At 37.3% G+C, this 18,977-nt stretch overlaps 1 protein-coding gene across 3 annotated transcripts in view; it reads left to right on the forward strand.

Moving 5' to 3' along the window:
- Positions 1-1,882: 1,882 nt before the first annotated feature.
- Positions 1,883-18,977, forward strand: part of LOC116720221 (slit homolog 1 protein-like) — a 61,317-nt gene continuing 44,222 nt past the window's right edge. For 2 of the 3 annotated variants that reach the window (XR_004339353.1, XM_032563352.1), the window contains exons 1-4: positions 1,883-2,520; positions 12,814-12,885; positions 15,026-15,097; positions 15,208-15,279. Coding sequence is in view for 2 of the 3 variants with exons in the window: in XM_032563352.1 (XP_032419243.1) it covers positions 2,324-2,520; positions 12,814-12,885; positions 15,026-15,097; positions 15,208-15,279 (413 nt within the window). In the remaining variant the exon portion in view is untranslated. The remainder of the gene's footprint in view (positions 2,521-12,813; positions 12,886-15,025; positions 15,098-15,207; positions 15,280-18,977) is intronic. The other variant, XM_032563354.1, reaches the window with a different exon arrangement.

Genomic DNA, 18,977 nt, shown 5'->3' on the forward strand with positions numbered 1-18,977 from the left:
TTATTGGAAGATTAATATCTGAATGCCAACAATAAAGACTTAAAAAATGCAAACATTAAACAAAAACTTAAATAAAACAGCAATGCTAAGCCTGGTGGGGACACAAGTAAAGCCTGGTGGCCCGCCAGGCTTAATACACTGGGTGAAACCCTGGAATGTAATGTTCAATAATAGTTCTAAAATTAGTTTGTTTTATTTCCTATTTTAGATTCAAATGTAATTATTCTGGTTAAATTAGCTGTTAGTCTATTTTAATAATGATTTAAATTGGTTAAAAGATGCCCAACAGAAGTGAGCAGGAACAGAGGAGGTGATTGTGCAAACATTAGAGTGGATGTGAATATTTAATGATTTTTTTGGTCGTGGTTATCAAGTCAACCTTTCAGACCTCTGAGGCCTTCTGGTTCTGCCCTGCTAAAACCAGAACCAGAACCAAACATGGGGAAGCAGCATTCAGTTTCTATGCACCGCAAATCTGGAACAAACTTTCAGAAAACTGAAAAACAGCCGAAACACTGAGTTCCTTTAAATCTAGACAAAACCGCCCTGTTTGGAGTTGCTTTTGAAACATAATCAATGACACATTGATCAACATTTTTGATTTATAATGACACCAAAATGTAATATTTAAATTGTTGAATTTCGTGTTTTTGTAATGTGAACCACTTTGAACTGCCTTGCTGGTGAAATGTGACACAAATAAATTTGGTTGGCTGATTGAAGCCTGACAGCTACGGTAACCCTCCTTTCACTACCAAAACACAAAATCTTACCAAGTAATTTTGGTCTAATTTCTACTGCAAATGTCTTATTTCACTTGAAATAAGTCAAACTGACTTACAAGTAACTTTTCAGCAGGATTCAGAGATGTGTTTTAAGTCAATAATTCATTAATTTGGATGAAAAAGTGCTAGTTCTATTGGCAGGTAAATTGACTTATGGGGGAAATGTGTTACTGTAAGTTAAATAATCTGCCAAGGGAAGTTGTATTTTTTTCATCAATATTAAGGAATTATTGACTTAAAATTAGCCTCTATATCTTGATAAAAGTTACTGTAAGTTAGTTTTGTCTCATTTCAAGTTTATGAAGATATTTGCAGTAGAAACTAGGCCAAAAATACTTGGTAAGATTTTGTGTTTTTGCAGTGTTGGGCTGCAGCAGACTGTCACTGAAGGAGAGAATTTTTAGAAGTGCACTGATTTATCGGCCAATCGATTTCTTCAACTTTGGGAGATCGATGATCAGCCGATACTTACACGTGAAGCCGATCTTATCCACCCCAGGAAAGGTCTAAAAATCAACAACTGTCGTCTTCTGCACGTTTGTAGTTAACAATCGTCACTCTACTGTTTCCAACTCAGCAACTTTCTTTTCAGACAAAAAAATCGGTATCGGCCAAAATCGGTATCAGCAAACAGGGATTTGCCAAAACACTGAAACCTGTGCAGACATTTCGTCTTATTTCAACTGTAATAAGATACTTGCATGAGAAATTGGTGAAAAATACCCGGTAAGACTTTGTGTTTTTGCAGTGTACTGGTCCAAACGTAAAGCAAAGTTTTACTGGTTAAATGCTGATAAGTTTATTTCATTGAGCGGAGCTTCCTCTGCTGTCTCATCTCTCCACCAAATCGCTGGTTCCTTTCCGTTTTCACGTCTTCCCCAGAGTTTCCCAGTCGGATACTTCAGAGCGATCACGACTTCTCATCGTGCCGTCGCAGCCCTGGGCTCTTTTCCTCCTCTGGGGAGGGGAGAAAAGAGGAAGAGGAGAGAGAGAGAGCTGGGGGAGTGGAGTGGACCGCTGCTGTCACTGCAGGCGGCTGCTGACACTGAATAGATGTGAGTTCATTCTGGGTGTGTGTGTGTGTAGGAGGAGTCTTGGTGCTGTTATTTGTAAAAGCTTTTGATAGATGATTACTCTGGGGTGTGTGAGATAGAGAGGGATTGAGGGAGTCCCCCCCACCCTTTTTCTTTTTTCTTTTCTAGTGGCTCACTGTTCGCTGCACAATGACTCAATGAAAAGTGGAGGGGAGAGGCAAGTGCACTGTACAGCTGCAACACAGAGAGAGAGAGAGAGACACAGGGGAGGAGAGGAAAAGAACCCAGTTGGAGGAGAAGAAGAAGATACACTTGTCCTTTTCCCCTCTCTTTATCTCTGTGAGATTCCTCTCTGGGTTCAAGTGGCGATTGTTCAGCTCCAGCTGAACTTCACCCACATCCTCCTGCTGCCCACTTTCACAAACAAGCAGAGAAGTGTTGGTGTGGCGACAGGAGGAGGGAATCGGGTCCAGATCAACCTGGAGAGCCGTGGAGGACAGCAGGATGCCAGCGAGGAGAAGAAAGGATGGAGCAGGGTCGGCGGCGGGTCTGTGGACGATGCTGGCGTGGGCGGTCCTGGTGGGTCCGGGAGGCGCTGAAGGGTGTCCGGCTCCCTGCAGCTGCCTGGGGAACACGGTGGACTGCCACGGCCGGGGAATCCACTCTGTCCCCAAAAACATTCCCAGAGCGACTGAGAGGCTGTGAGTTGTCACACAGAGACGTATTTTCTTCTTCTGCTGCTGGTTCTGACCACCAAATGATCTGATACAGACAGAAAGGCGAGGGGAATCCTTCAAAGTGACGGCATGTTGCTGCTTTCACTTGAAGGGAAACAACCAGTTTACCTGGTTATGTTGCTGTTTACTCAACACCTCAGAGGTTGATTTCTAAATCTGGGATTTAACAGCTGCATGAATATTTGTGCTGCAGCAAACAATTATTCTGATGATTAATCAATTAATTGGAAAATCAGATTTAAAAAATTGACACATTCTTCAGATTTTTATTTTAACCACTTAAAATGTTTTATTACACAATAATAACATTTATTTTATTTCAAGTTTATCTGGTAGGGACAGATACACATCGACATGGACGAACTGAAGAAAACAGCAGTCCCATGTTTGCGTCATAGTGCAACAGCAACAGCTACAGTAGTTCGCAGTACTTGTCCCTAGATGGGCTTTTAAAAAGTACCTCTAAAAATTAGTATATAAAACAGTCTAGTACATTAAACAATGCTACGGCTGCAATTAATTATTGCAGTAATTGATTATTCCATTGATTGTTCTGATGATTAATCTGCAGGTTTATTTATTATTCTGCAGGTTTTTCATTTAACCACTTAAACCTTTTTATACAATATTAGAAACATATTAAAATGCTCCGGCTGCAATTAACAGTTATTTTAGGAATTAATTATTCTGACGATTAATCAATTAATCAGCTATAAAAAAAATACTTAGCTGTTCAGGAAAGTACTTTAAAACTTTCAACAGTAGTGCATGTGTTGGAATTAGTGCAATAACTTGCTAACAAGCCTGTGTGACTTAACTTCCTGGTTTTGCACATTAAAACATAACATTTTATCACTTTTACTTTAGCAACCTGTTTTTTTGCAGCCCACCTACCTCAGAATAGATTAATTGTTTGCACACGATATTCTGTACTGTAAATGTTGAGACTGAAGTCATTTTGCACTTCTGATGACTAAATATTGGTGCGTATTTCCAACCTCTGCACTGTTTCAATCTGCTGAAGTGGAACTCCTAATGAACTTTAAATGTAAATCCCAACTACACATAAACTCAAATCAATACATTTCTAATGGAAATATGTGTCACCAACATGTTGACCTTCTATTTTTATGTTTTATATTTGTAATTTCTGCAGAAAACAGCTGTTGGCTGTGGTTCTCTCGTGAAGTGTTTTCTCCAGAAGCCATGTTGGACGTGTTTGTATTTATACCTGGTGAGGTTATGTGTTTATTTCAGGTTCCAGAGTGCTTGTGTATGAATTATTGATGACTGCCAGGGGTGCTGGAGGAGATACATTATCCCGCCTCTCCTTTGGTTTACTGTAGCATGAAGGAGGTCTCTACTTTACGCCCGATAGCTTTACGATGTTGGATGGCGGCTTGGCGACAAGTCAAAGGTCTGAACCTTCAGCTCTAGTTTTCTACTGGAGTAAATGACAAAGAAGTGATGTTGTGAGTTTTAGAAACTTTCCTTCACGTCTGCAGACCTGGTGATATGTGTAAATAATGACTTCTCCTTCGTATGGAGTAATTGTCTAAATACATCAGTAGTTGTTTTTTAGTGTAATTCTGAAACTGAATGTTAAAGCTTGTGTTGTGATTTTATGCAGGAGTTTTGTTTCTTAGCTTTATCGTAACATTTCTGGAAGCTTGCTACTCGGAACCCTTTCCACATGAATGGATGCAAACACTGTAAAAACACAAAACCTTACCAAGTATTTTTGGTTTAGTTTCTAGTGCAAATATCTTGGTGCACTTGAAAAAAGAAAAATCTAACATACAAGTAGGTTTTCATCAAGAAACAAGAGCTTGTTTTAAGTAAATAATTTCTTAATATTAATGAAAAAGTTCTAGTTTACTGTCAGACTATTTGCTGTGTTATAAGTGAATTAATCTGCCAGAGGAACTAGCATTTTTTCATCAATATTAATGAATTATTGACTCAAAGGAAACTCATCTGTCTTCCTGAAAAGTTTCTTGTCAGATATTTTTTTCTTATTTCAGGTGAACGAGGATATTTGTACTAGAAACTACAACAAAAATACTTGGTACGACTTTGTGGTTTTGCAGCGTTCACCAGTTGTGTACTAGGTAACCCTCAGCCAGAGAGAGGCTTTTAGATCACATTTGTGGTTACAAAAAATATATAAATTTTGCATTTATGATAAAAAAAAAAACATTCTTTGTAAATATGTTGTACCCAGAACTCCTCAAGTGACTTACTAGTTTTAACTTCACCCAGTTCAAATTCTGTAGAAATAACCCATTAAGCACCTTTTGCTACCTTTTTATTATCCTACATTGTATTGATGTTGAGTCAAACTGAGCTTTTCACATTATTGAAAGTATTTTTTTAGCTTTAAATGCATCATTTGCTACAGACAATCACGCGTAGACTAAAAGAATGCTGTTTTACTGCAATAAAATGTTGTTTTTTTAAAAAAAACGATAAAATTATTTATATCTTTTAATGTATTTTTAATATTGTATAAAATAAATGAAAGATCTGCTGAACGTGCACATTTTTTCATCCGATTAATCATCAGAATAATCAATGACTGAAACAATCGTTTGTTGCTCTCTCTCTCAATATCTTTGTGACCTTTTGAACTGTTTCCTACTCAGAGATTTAATTAGCTCGCCTTGCAGCAGAGAGAGACTCATTAAGCAGCTATTTGTTAAAAGTCTTGTCGCCCAGTGAGCATGTAAAGTGATCTGAGTGTGTGTGTCAGCTGGACTGGGGCAGAGAGTCGGCGGTGTGTGAGGTAGAGGGGGTGTGTGTGTGTGTTCAGTTACTCCAGCGCTGAATTCCCAGGGAACGCTGCTCGGTCAGAGCAATAACGGGGTCATTTATCAAGGTGACTGCGCCAGTCAAACTAAACACCCCTTCTTGTTGGATTGTCATAGCGATGCTGCAAAATGGGCTGAATGCCCTTTGGGCTCTGATGAGTCGGGTTAGTGTAGCAGAAAAAAGAGAGGAAAGAGGAAAGGGTGATGCAGACAGAAAGAGGAGAAATGTTTGAATGAGTGTATTAACGTGGCACTGAAGAGCCGATCTCTAAAACAATGTTTTACCTGACCAAAAGTAGTGCTTGATATAAACAAAAAATCAAAAGTGAATCTTTTTTTTACTGTTTTGTACTCCTTGAATTTTTCACATTTTATGTTACACTGCAAAAACACAAAGTCTTACCAAGTAATTTTGTCTAGATCCTGGTGCAAATAACTTGAAATAAGATATAATTAACTTGAAATGTGACAAAACAAAGTTATAAGTAACTTTAAGCAAGGTATAGGAGCTTGTTTTAAGTCAATAATTTCTTCATATTGATGAAAAAGTGCTAGTTCCATTGGTAGATTATTTCACTTATAAGACGAGAAAAATGTCTTCTTATAAGTGAATAATCTGCCAGTGGAACTATTTATTTAAAACAAGCTCCTATATCTTACTGTGAAGCTACTTGAAGTTTAGTTTATTGTATTTCTAGTGTATCTCAAGTGTACTAAGATGTTTACTATGAACTAGACAGAAATACTTGGCAAAATTTTGTGTTTTTGCTGAGTAGAAAGTCAAAAAAACTATCAAATCTGAATCAAATTATTCAATGTCTTACACTTAACATGACAAAAATGATTTTTTGTTCTACGTAATATTATCTGCCAGTCAATTTTCATCAATATTAAGGAGTTATTGACTTAAATAAACTCATTTCTTTCTAAAAAGTTACTTCTAAGTTAGTTTTGTCTTATTTCAATACATTTGTATTAAAACGTTGACAGAAAATACTTGGTAAGATTTGGTGTTTTTGCAGTGTGCAACCTTTAACGGGATTGACAAACACAAAAACGGGGAAAAATGTAGTTGTGAATTGACCGTGGTACAAGTTTTCTTTTACAAATAAGTCGGAGAAAATGTGGCGTGCCGTCTTCTCTTGCCCCCTTTACACTGATGCCCCTCAGGAAAATCCAAAACAACCAATATCCTTCATAAGTCCCATAAATAGCAAACAGAGACATAACTGTTTGTAATTTAATCTAAGTTTGCTGTTCTATGAATACCTCAGAGGTTTACTAGAGAACATTAGCGAAAAACAGCATCATAAAGACCAAGGAACACAACAGAGAAAGTAGTAGAGAAGTTTAAAGTAGCGTTAGGTTATAAAAACTTGTTTTATTTTATAACCTAGCTCTACTTTAAACAAAAAAAATCTGATTTTTTGTCAAACCAGTTTCTTTTTTCTGCTGTGGTCGTTCACACTTCCAAATATATGCGACTTATAAGTTCTCCCGTGTGAACTTCAAACGAACTGAAAGTGTCCCGCATGCGCAGTAGAGGGCGCAACACAGAGAGAGAGAACGCGGTGTTTTGCCAACCGCCATAACAAAGAAGAAGAACGTGACGAAGAAGAAGAAGTAGCTCAGGAAACATGTTTATATGCTATAAACGTAGCATATCTTACGTTTCTGAAGTTGTTGTCCATCGGAGCCAGAAGATTAACAACTTAATCCTCATTATCGTCCGCCATGTTTGTTGTTTTCTTACCGCGTGCGCGCATCAGGACGCAGAGTAGTGACGTTTGTCGAGTATCAATGACGTTCAGATTTGAAAAGATCACTTACGTATCGGCTATCCAAGCGGCCTGGGCCGCATTCAAAAACAATCCGATCTGTGTTGTTCAGACTGTCACGAAAAGATCAGATACAAGAGGGGGGAAAAATCGGAATTGGGTCACTTCAGGCTGCAGAGTGAAGGTACCCTGTCTGTGTTTCTCACCGTCCAAACACCCCCACACCCCTACACACACACACCTCGTTTCTCAGTTTTATTACCGATCGCCGCTTTGTTCTCTGCTCATCTCTTCCAATCATTTCTCCGAGTCCCCTGCGGTCCGCGAGCGGGAAAGATGCCGCTAATGAAGTGTCATTAGATATGAGTGCGTGTAATGCTGCTAATATTAGTTGCATCCCCTGCTTTGCCACAGGGGAGAAATATGACGGATGAGACGAATGAGTCTGAAACAAAAAGCAAACAGAAAAAAGGTTCTGAAAGTGGAGTGGGAATAAGGAAGAAGATGGTTTTCTCATGGGAAACAGGGGGAAAGATGGAGGAGGGTAATTGGTGTGGAGAGAGGTGAAAGAATGAAGGGATGATAATGGAAGGTGGGGGAAGTAAAAATAGGCAGTATAATAAAAATGAAGTTGCATTTTTATGTTTGCATTCAGCTGTTTACTGCAGTTATTAACTAATTTCCTGAACGGATTTTACTTCCAAACCAGATCTGCTCAGATTTTTACTGAACCTTTTAATTCTTAAAGTGGTTTAAACTTTGATCACAAATAGATATAAGCCCAGACTTTGCAGAGCTGAGTGAATTAAAAGCTAGCGAGATTTCCATCTCTGTGAAAGATTATTCTGTTCTTATGTCAAATAAGAAAAGAGACAAAACTGGGATATTTTTACCGACCTGACTGAACTTCAGCCATGTTTTAAGGAACTGGCCAAAATCTGAGTACAGGTGAATAAAACAGGTACTATAAAATATCTTTAATCTGCTTTTAAAAAATTGTGTTCGTATTATGTTAAAATATTTTTGTTCCGGTTCAATTATGCACTGTATTTGTTCGCTACGTAAAATCAAATTACAAAACATTGAAATTTGAGGTTGTAAAGTGAATCCTTCTGCAAGTAAAAACGCTGAAACAAACAGTATGATACTGGGTTATTAACTGGGTTTCCATTACAAATGTACGCTAAACTTTGTCAATATTCCGCTAATGTTGAAAAAATAAGGTAAAATCCCCAATTACAGTGTTTCTGTTAAATAGTAAATAAAGTTAAAATCACACATGATGAATAAGTTTGTTGACGTGGTAAGTTATTGAAAAACATGCCGCGCCATCATACTCCATCTACTTCCTGTTGTATTTTCCTCGTGGTTTGCGTTGTTAGCAACATCCGGTTGTTGATCATATGATTCATGTGATGGAAAAAAAACTGGGTTTTTTTTTTTGCAGTTTTACAAAATAAGTAAGTTTTGATATGGACAAAAGAAACTTTTTATCGAAAAACGATAAAACTGTTGTGCCCCCATTAAGCAAATTTATTTTCGAAATGTCAAATTTGAGCAATAATATAATCAATGGAAACAGAGCTATTGAGAGTCTGTGACAAGACTTGCACTGTAAAAACAGAATTTTAGCAAGTAATTTTGGTTTAGTTTCTAGTACAAATATCTTAGTTCCCTTAAAGTAAGCAACTTTTCAGCAAGATATAGGAGCTTGTTTTAAGTCAACAAATCCTTAATGATTAAACAAATATTCATTCCATTGGCAGATTTTTCCACTTTTTCCCATGTTGTAATAACTGAAATAATCTTTCAGCAGAACTAGAACTTTTTTATTAGTTCTAAGGAATTATTGACTCTAAATCAGCTCCTATATCTTGCTGAAAGTTACTTATGAGTTAGTTCTGCCTGTACTGAGATATTTTCCCTGCAAACTAGAACAAAAATACTTGGTAAGATTTTGTTTTTTGCAGTGCAAAAGTTGATTTTCATAGACGCTCTTCATCCAGTCTGACTGAAATTCAGCCAAGTTGCAAAGAAGAATTGGCCAAAATCTCAAACTACAGATGTATAAAGATAGGTAAGAGATACTGCATGCAGATCACAGCCTTTACATTTTATTTGTATTATATAAAATGTGTTTCTTCCAGTTTGGTTATGCACTACTTTGTTCGCTACATAAAATCTAATTACAAAACAGTAAAGTTTGAGGTTCTTAAAATAAAAAAAATATGAAAAACTTCTTCAAGGCTCGGCATAAATTAAAGTATAAACATTTTAAAATGATGATACTGGGTTATTGTTGCAGAGTCTGAAGAAGAAAGATGAGTTTAATATAAAAACCAAAACAGATTGAGATTCAGGAGTCGTTCTGCTGGATGTATTGTCCTCTCTGTTTGTTTTCTGTGGTTTTCTAGGAAACAGAACCTTCTTTACTCCGGGAGTCTGTATCCTGATACTGTATTGATCACTGCATTTTTCAGGGGCTCTGCTTGCAAGCAAGCAAATTAAAATTGCACACAGCAACTCGTTGGTATCCAGAAGCACTGGGGATGATTGCAAATTGCAAGTGAGGATAAGTAGCTCACTGCTAATCCAGTACTAATGTTTAGTGTTTTTTTGTTGCATCGTTTCTCTCCAGCAGTCCAAAGGAAGTTGTGTTGGTCTGGTTGTCGTTTTCGTAAGCTGACCTCCTGCTGCTCTCCTTCCCTGTCAGATGTTACCGAGGAGCAAAGAGCGGAGCGGGCTAACCGCCAACTGAGGCGGCCGATTGTGTTTGCATGTGCGAGACGCGTTCTGCTTTAATGAGCTATTGTTTGGCCGAGTCGCCAATCAAGTGGAGTCTGTCGCTGAGCTGACCCCGTGACCCAGCCTTGCTGCACAGAAATCAATTAACCTCGCGTTATTGTTCCTCTCCTTCCTCCTCCTCCTCACAGAAATTCAGCTACTGGGGACAATATGCAATTAGCAGAATGTGGTGTCTCTCTCTCTCTCTTTCTTTTGTTCCATCTTTCTTTCTTTCTCATAATGTAGACTACACTGACTGTATGCTGCGTTCCCTCTTGATTCTTGTTTTGCTTGTGCACTTTAATCGTCAGGGTAATTTCACACCCATCTAGGGAGTTATTCTGGACCCCCCACCATGCTGTTCACTCCCTCCTCTGCAGCCAATCCCCTGCTTTAGACATCTCTCCTCCAACTAAGCTCCCCATTTTTGGTATTTCAGACAAAAAAAATATTTTTCTTGCAACTAATAGCTTATTTAGACTTAATTGTAGCTGTGCTTCCATGTGTGCAAATCTTTGTTGGTATTCTGGTAGAGTTAAAGAAATCTATTTAAATTGTGTTTCCATTAAATAAGAAATGAAATCAAAATCACACGTGAATAAGCTAGTTCATGTAAAAATCATGGCGGCGACGGATGTAAACAGCTAGCATCATCATCTATCAGCCATCAGAGGAGACGTCGGCGTTTTATTCAGGCTTTGGAGAGACAAACTTGTTATACCTGGGATCCGTATGAGGCTCTGAGATTTTACAGAAGAGCTTTCGATTCAACATGTTCGAATGACACAAAACTTTTTATGAACTGTGCGATGCCGTGAGAGCCCTGGTGGAGCCAGAAAAGAACAAAAACAAACCATCATCCTATTACCACTTCCTGCCGTCTTCTTTGGTGTTTCTGTCAGTAGCAACATCCGGCTGTTCATCATATGACTTGTGTGATGCAGAAAAAAAGTGTTTGTACTGGAGTTTGAGAAATAAATCTGATAAAACCTGTCAAACAACGCGATTTATTGTTGTGTGACTGCCGCGTTTCCATTAAACAAATATATTTTTGTAATTTTAATTTGTGCAGTTCTGTGATTAAAGGAACCAGAGCTAGATTGGAAAGATAAATATCTAGACACAACTAGATATTTATAGTTGTGTCAAGATGCTAATGCTCTGGTCTGATTTGTTGGTTTGTTTACTTGCTGGAATATGTCTTTTTAATGAGCAATATGTGTATTTTGATTTTATTGTAGCACTAGTGTTGAACTAGTGTTTTTGTGTGTTTAATTGTAGTAGCAGCTTCGTTTAGCGCACCATTTCTTTCCTTCTTTCTTTCTCTCTTCTTTCTTTCACTCTCTCCTTTTTTCTTTCTTTCTTCAAACTACCCAACCTGAATTATTTCCCTTCTACTTTTCATTCAGAGGGACATTTTGTACATTTTCTTCTTAAATTATGGCGAGAGAAAAATGTAATGTAAAACACAAAACCTTACTAAGTATTTTTGGTCTAATTTCTAATGGAAATATCTTAACACAGTGGAAATAACACAAAACTAACTTACAAGTAACTTTTCAGCAAGACATAGGGACTTGTTTTATGAAAATAATTCCTTAATATTGACAAAAAAAACCCTACTTGTTCCATTGGCAGATTATTGTTATAAGTGAAATAATCTGCCAATGTAACCAATACTTTTTTATTCAATATTAAGAAATTATTGACTTAAAACAAGTTCATATTTCTTGTTGAAAAGTTAATTGTAAGTTAGTTTTGTCTTATTTCAAGTGAACTAAGATATTTCCATTAGAAACTTGACCGAAATTACTTGGTAAGATTTTATGTTTTTGCAGTGTGATTAAAATCTCAATCTGAGGCCAGTATAATGAAACCTTCAGATAATTAACTGAGGTCTCTGTATTTCCTCAGCAGGTGTTTTCTTTATATTTTTGTTCCTATTTCACTCAGTCTCATATAAATGGTGAACAGGACAAGGTCAGACTGCTCCAGTAGGACAGAAACACGACACTCCGCAGTATAAACACACTGCGCTCATTTTACTCACCTACCACAGGAGCTTGTGGGAAAAGTGACATCATCAGTCGGTCCAAACAATGAGGCCGCAAGCAGCATCTGTACTTATGCCAACAAGTAGCAAATGTTTAGGATTTATAAACCAACTACAAAACAAAATCAATGTAATTTAAATTGGAGGTACAGATTGCTGTAGAAAACTGGGCAAGACATAATCAGGCCAATTACTTAACCCTGGAAAATCCAGACATAGAAAAACATGAACAAAAATAAAAAGGTTAAACTTTTTACATGATTTTGTAGGAGTACTGGACATTAAAATATATTTTCAGATTTCTTTTGTAAGGTTTTATGAGAATGTCTTAATGTTTAATGTAATAGAAAATATATTATGTTTTGCATATTTGCACAAGTGTTTCACCGTGTATATATTTTAGACAGTGCAATGATTAGCCAGAACAATTTGAAAATATTTTACTTTCATTCTTCAATATTAATCTGGTTCAATGAATCACAGAAATCTTGCTAAGCCAAACCTTTTCCAAGTAGAGGTTGTTCGTGACCCTGCGGGAGGAACTTATATGCAGCTTTCTGAGATTGAACAATATTGTTCAATTTCTAGGTTTGTGTGAAAAAATCAGAACATTTGCACGTTTTTATTGTTTGAAATAGAAATATTGTAACATGACAATACTGGATCTTAGAGTGAAGGCTTCAAAAATATGATCTCCAAACCATTATATTACCAATTTTTCACACAATTTGTCCATTTTTAAAATGCACATTTGGATAATGCTTTTGTATTAATGTGGGTTTTTTTCTCGCAGTTGTTAAAAGATTCTGTTGTCTTTTGTTTTATTTTTCAGCGATCTGAACGAGAACAACCTGACGGTCATAACCAAGACAGATTTCTCTGGTCTTAAACACCTCAGAGTTCTGTAAGTACCACTGACTTTTCTCATATTGGATCAATATTGATAGATAATACATCTGATAGAATCTTCGATAATTTCTCCGAAATCCGATCCAGAATCGCAAAGCATTCTGGGAGATTTAGGCAGAGGAAGGGCCTTCAACCTCTCACAACTAGCTGAGCAAAGTTGGTGGAATCAACTACTGTAACTCACTCACTCACTTATTGGTTACCTAGCAACTCATTCTTTGGTTACCTAGCAATGACCTGTTGAGTAACTGGCGCAGCAGCAGTTTCAGTTTTTGCCACTGTGCCTCATAACTGCTTAAAAATAAGAAAAATATTTTGTGGAGTGAAAACTGTGGTTAAAACAATAAATGTCATGCAGTATTTCAGATATTTAAAACAAAAAATGAAACAATATCGATTGATATTAAACACTTACAGTATACCATGGTACGTTTTTCAGCCATATTGTCCAGCCCTATGCACTATGTAACACTCTCAGTAAATATGCCCTAACTTTAAGCAGTAATCTGGATTTAAGCTCAGTGTGGACAGAGTGTCTGAAAATATCTGAGAAATTCTTTCCCACATGTCTTCAGTAGCATTAGGTCAAGTAGGGATATGAGGGAACACACACATTTCTTTACCCTCGAAAGCCGGAGGGCATGGAAAAATGTTCAGGCTCTGTGGTGACACATGAGCCAACTAGAGGTGCTTGTTTAGTGTCACTGTCAGCCAGATTTAAAACACAGAGTACAAACTTATCCATTACCTTTCAGCTTGAAAACATTGTGGCCTGTGGGAAAACTGGTGTTTCCTGTGCTAACCTGGGGATCAGAGCTCTGTCAAATGTTAGTGATGGACGTGGAGTTAACAGCAGGACAAACGGCGTCTCCGGAGACCTGTTTGGAAAAGATTAACAAGCTTTTGGAATCCTGGGACTTGTAACTCTTAGAAGGGTGTAGCGTGTTTCACCAGTGGCGAGCAGAACAGAGACCATTAAAAACATTTCTCTATAACATACAACCTATCATTGATAGGTAGGGAAGGTATGAGCGTATTTTGCAGCCAGCTAGATTAAGAAAATGTTAAAAATGTTTAGTGTCCGTATTCACCCAAAAGAGTAATCAGAAAAAAGACAAATTTATCAAAACCCTTCTACAATAAACCAGAAATACTACTTATCTCTGAAATAACCATAAACTGGGGAAAGATTATTAACACACTTTATTATTTAAGCTATAAATAAAGTTTTACTTCTGATTATTGATGTATCTGAATCACTAGCGGAATAAGTGTCAGGTCTAAAATACCTATTAGAGACAATTTAACAAACACAAGAAAGACAAGAGAGTTAGATTCTTTTATACTCGCGAGGAGAGCAGACAGAGAGATGTTTCCAGTTACAAATCTCCGACTACTCTGGAAACACATCTGTCTGTTCCTCTCTTTTATTGATCTTTAGGAAACCCTGCCACACGGGGCGCTGCAACTCTAAAAGGGTGGAGTCAAAGCATTCATCACATGGTTGCAGCGCTAAATAATATTCACTTCTAGACACATGTTATCTATACTCTAAATCTTTCTTGCTCCAGGCCCGGTGTGAAACAAGACACATTGCATAGCTTCAAAGCAACGGCTTTGTATCACAAAGCAGCACAGAGCAATTAACACCTCTGTCTTGTAGGAAGTCCTGCAGGGCAACAGCTGCTGAGAGTAGCTGTCACCCCTATTTCCCAGGGCAGTCTCAGGATAGAATCAAAGTTATTTAACACACAGAAACATTATCTAAATGTAACTACAAGGCTACATGATACAACAAATATTTGATAATTACTAAAAATACAATTTACCTAACATTTAAGTCAGCGCCGGGCCGGGGATTAATTCTGTCAAATTAAAAATGGATCCTTTCATACATACGGTGTTTGCTTTTAACTGAATCCCTTATAATGACAAATGTTGGATTGAATGAACATCAACAAATTTGTTCATATTTGCACCTATGTTAGTTAATTTTTTTATTTGTTTTATTTTTGTACAAGACAAACACTAGTTGTAAAATGTATGATGGAGTGATATGGTGCAATGTATTCAGAAGATTTAAACCTTCCAGGATTAGTTAGTTTTATTTTCTTATTCATGTTTTCTTTTCTCAGTCACCTGATGGAGAACAAGATCAGTAGCATTGAAAGAGGAGCCTTTGATGAGCTGAAGGAGCTGGAAAGACTGTGAGAGCACCGAACATTTTAAAAACAATCTGACTCCTAAGTTCCTCTTGAAGACAGTAATTCCATTTATGTCTTACTTATTTCAGTTTTATGTCTCTTTGTTCCTTCAGGCGTCTTAACAGAAATCGTCTCAGCCAGCTTCCAGAGCTGCTCTTTCAGAAGAACGAAGCTCTGTCTCGACTGTGAGTACAGACTCCTGTCTTTATGCAACACTTATTGGAAACAAACACTGTAGCAATTTATACAAAACAAGAAATGACAAGACTAATTATTGATCAATTATATAGGAATGAATGACCAAACCAAATAAATACCTTAAGTTCTTTCTCGACCATTTCTGGAGCAAATGAAGAACGTGCAAATAATTTAAAATGTTTTAAAGCTCTGATCTGAAGCAACTGTTTGATAGCATAGAGTTACGATCAGAGGTGGGTTGAGTAGCCAGAAATTGTGCTCAAGTAAGAGTAGCACTACTTCAACATATTTTACTCAGGTAAAAGTAAAAAGTAGCCATCCAAGAAATTACTCAAGTAAGAGTAAAAAAGTATTTGATAAAAAGTTTACTCAAGTACTGAGTAACTGATCAAATTATCAATCATTTAATATTTAAAAATTACATAATCAGATGGACCAAAATATGAATTTACGTGGAAATGTTGATATTTTAAGGACCAAAATGAAGATAATTTATATAAATAACAAAATCAGGCAAAAGAAAAGTTTCAAAATCAGTTTCTTTCAATAAAAAACGTCTGACACTTTAACAAAAACTGCAGCTGTGTGTCTGTGTCTCATGAATTTTTGGTTAAAACATTTTTGTTTTTCATTCAGTGGGTAGAAAATCCAGAAATTTTACTTAAGTAAGAGTAGAGATACTTCATAATAAAATTATTCAAGTAAAAGTAAAAAGTACAGCGTAGTAAAAATACAACTGAAAGTAATTTTTTTCAGAAGCGTCACTCAAATAAATGTAACTGAGTAAATGTAACTAGTTACTACCAAACTGCTGAGGACACCTCTGGGTTAGACCTTCTTTTGATGTTGTAGTTTTCCCACCATCCAGCAAAGGGCGCCGTTGATCATCTTTAAGCGGTTGATGCAGAAACAAAGATGGTGCTAGTCTAGCGCCAGAGGAAGAAATGGCTCATGATCTGTTACCAACAACAAAAGAGAAATCCTACAAGCAATAAAATCTGACGCTACTCCATTTTCGTTTACATTTGATGAAGAAGAAAGTTGCGCTCAGCGTCTTCTTCAAAGGTTTTTCCGTCATTTCCTTCAGTGTTTCTTAATGCAGCGCCACCACAGGCGAGGAGGGGAACAGATTTTTCAAAGGGTTTGATTTGTTTGACACAGTTCAGTGTGAAAGCGAAACGCAGCACCTGAAAATGTAACAAATGTTGCAGTTTTGGTCCCAAATCGAATCGAGTCTATTGGACTATAAGGTGTGAAAACAGCCTAAAGCACTATCAGATATTATTTCACATCAGTGCGTGATGTGGAGGTCTGTTTGAGGTCAGTGAGGACGGCTTCTCCCCCAACACAATTAAGGATTCATGACCTGTTCTACCCAGTCCTGGACTGAGTTGTGTCTACAATCTACTCTTTATGTCAAATAAATTTAAAGTTTTAGATTTTGAACCTAAATGTGAGTTTGTGAAAGATAAACTTACAGCAGTTATGTTAACTTTTTATTAATTTTGTCAAACCTCCAAGAGTTGAATAAACTAGAGTTTTTAGGTTAGCACTTAAAAAACTGAAAGAGGAAAACGACAGGAGTAGGAACTATTTCCCAGAATGCTTAGCGGCATGTTTCTGTATCCTGAGATGGAAGAGCGTTACATTGATCTGACTCTTGTGTTTTATTAAGGCAAATGTTTATTTTAAAGCTTGAGGATAATGTCCTGTTCACACTAAATGTTTCTGAGCTGAATTCATTGTGATGTTTAATAAAATTCATTACAGATCAGAAATTTTGTTCATGCAATTTGAAACAAGAATTTAAATTATTCTAAAGTAAAATAAGTTGTTATTTTAACTTGATATTGTGAGTAAAATAATAGAGAAACAATTTGTCTCTTGTTGTTAAATCAGCTTCATGAACTTGAATTTCTGAGTTTTCTTGTCAACTTAAATTTCATCTACAAGGCAGCAGGTGGACTTTCATTTCAAATTAAACCACCTTCAAATGTTTTACAGTGTAGTGAGATCTGAAGTCACTTTCTGAATCGTCTTTAGATAATAACATCACTCAGGCATTCAGCTGCACATCCTTTAAACTTTATTAAGTGACTGGAAAGCTGCTGGAGCCACCGGAACGTGGCTTGTACTGGTAGCTATACAAGGGATTTGTAAAAATATTCAGCTCTTCGGTTTCTAATGTCATAATTAACTGAAATATCCAACATGTTGCTGCAAATATATTTCATTTTGTGAGTGAAACTCCTTCATGCTCTTCCCTGGGTTCAGCAGAGAAATAAATAGCACAGATCTCACAGCAGTTATAGAAATGATGGACATGACAGGTGAGAAGTAACAGAAAAAGTGTGACTGTCTCGCTCTGTGGAAGAGATTGCGTGTTCTTCCCGTTTTTCTTTTTTCTTCACCGTTTTTGTTTTGACAATTTCACTTTGTGGCTTCCAGCAGCGACAGCAGAAATGGAGCTGGCGCGTTCGATCAGTCAGCACACGCTCGCTCGCATAAAGCGACATGCTCACAGTTTAGAGCCATTAGCACTACCTCCAGCAGAAGTGATTTCTTTTCCTCCCGCTGTGTTGATGGACTCTATAAAAGCTGATGTCCCTGGGAAACACACAAACACACACAAACGTGTGTGCATGTGTGTGTGTGTGCTGCTTTATGTTTGAGCTCTTCAAAAAACCGCCTTCTGTCCTCTTTTTACAGATATTTTAGTTTCTGCTTCTTTCTTGTGCAACTTCCAGTTTTAACACTAGCGTAATTCAAATCTATACCTCTGGTCCACGAGTCAAACTCAAGGCCTGGGGGCCAAATCCGGCCCGCCTTAGCTTTTTATAAGGCCCTATACACTCTCAAGGTACATGTAATAAGAACCTTCAAAAAAACAGATATTTTTTTATTATTCAAATCAAAGTGTATTTTCTCCACACTGTCAAGTTTAATCAGCAGATCCAACACTTTTGAATGTATTCACCATCTCCACCCAACTGGCACGCACCTCGCAAAGAATCAAGCGCACCCATCCCTTTCACTGCTCAAACTCAGCAGCCAAATCTGTAAGGCAACCTGGCTCACCTGAGCTCACCTGATGACCTCTCTTCAGACAAAGAACCTCAACTTAAAGCTTCTTCCACTGGTAGAAAATAGACATTATTCACAGTTTACATAAGTCAGACTGAATTCAGGAGACCAAATTAGGTTTATTGTTTGATGCAATGTTTCTTGGAAACAGATTAGTTGCACTGTTTGGAATATAGTTTATTTATTCATTCACTGTTAACTTACAGGTACATTGTTAAATAATTACTTGAGAAATCAAAGTTAAAATGAACTCATTGTTAACTGTAATTAATATTTCTTTTGTTTGTAGGTTTTTAACCTACTCATGTGACCAAATGTTGCTTGTTCATAAGCTGCCGATGAAATTCATCTAAAGCAGGGGTGCCCACACCCCTGCTGGTGGGCCAGCAGGAGTGGCCGGCATCCTGCATGTTTTAGTTCTCTCCCTGGGTTAACGCACCTGGGTCCAATGATGGCTCATTAGAAGGCCTAAAAAGAACATTGACATGCTGAAAAGGTTGTTACCACCAGCAGGGAGAGGATGAAAACATGCAGGATGCCGGCCCTCGAGGACCGACTGGGCAAAGAAAAGGAAAGCTGAATAAAATATGTCACTGAGATG

Source organism: Xiphophorus hellerii, chromosome 5, assembly GCF_003331165.1.
Source record: "Xiphophorus hellerii strain 12219 chromosome 5, Xiphophorus_hellerii-4.1, whole genome shotgun sequence".
Lineage (NCBI taxonomy): Eukaryota > Metazoa > Chordata > Actinopteri > Cyprinodontiformes > Poeciliidae > Xiphophorus > Xiphophorus hellerii.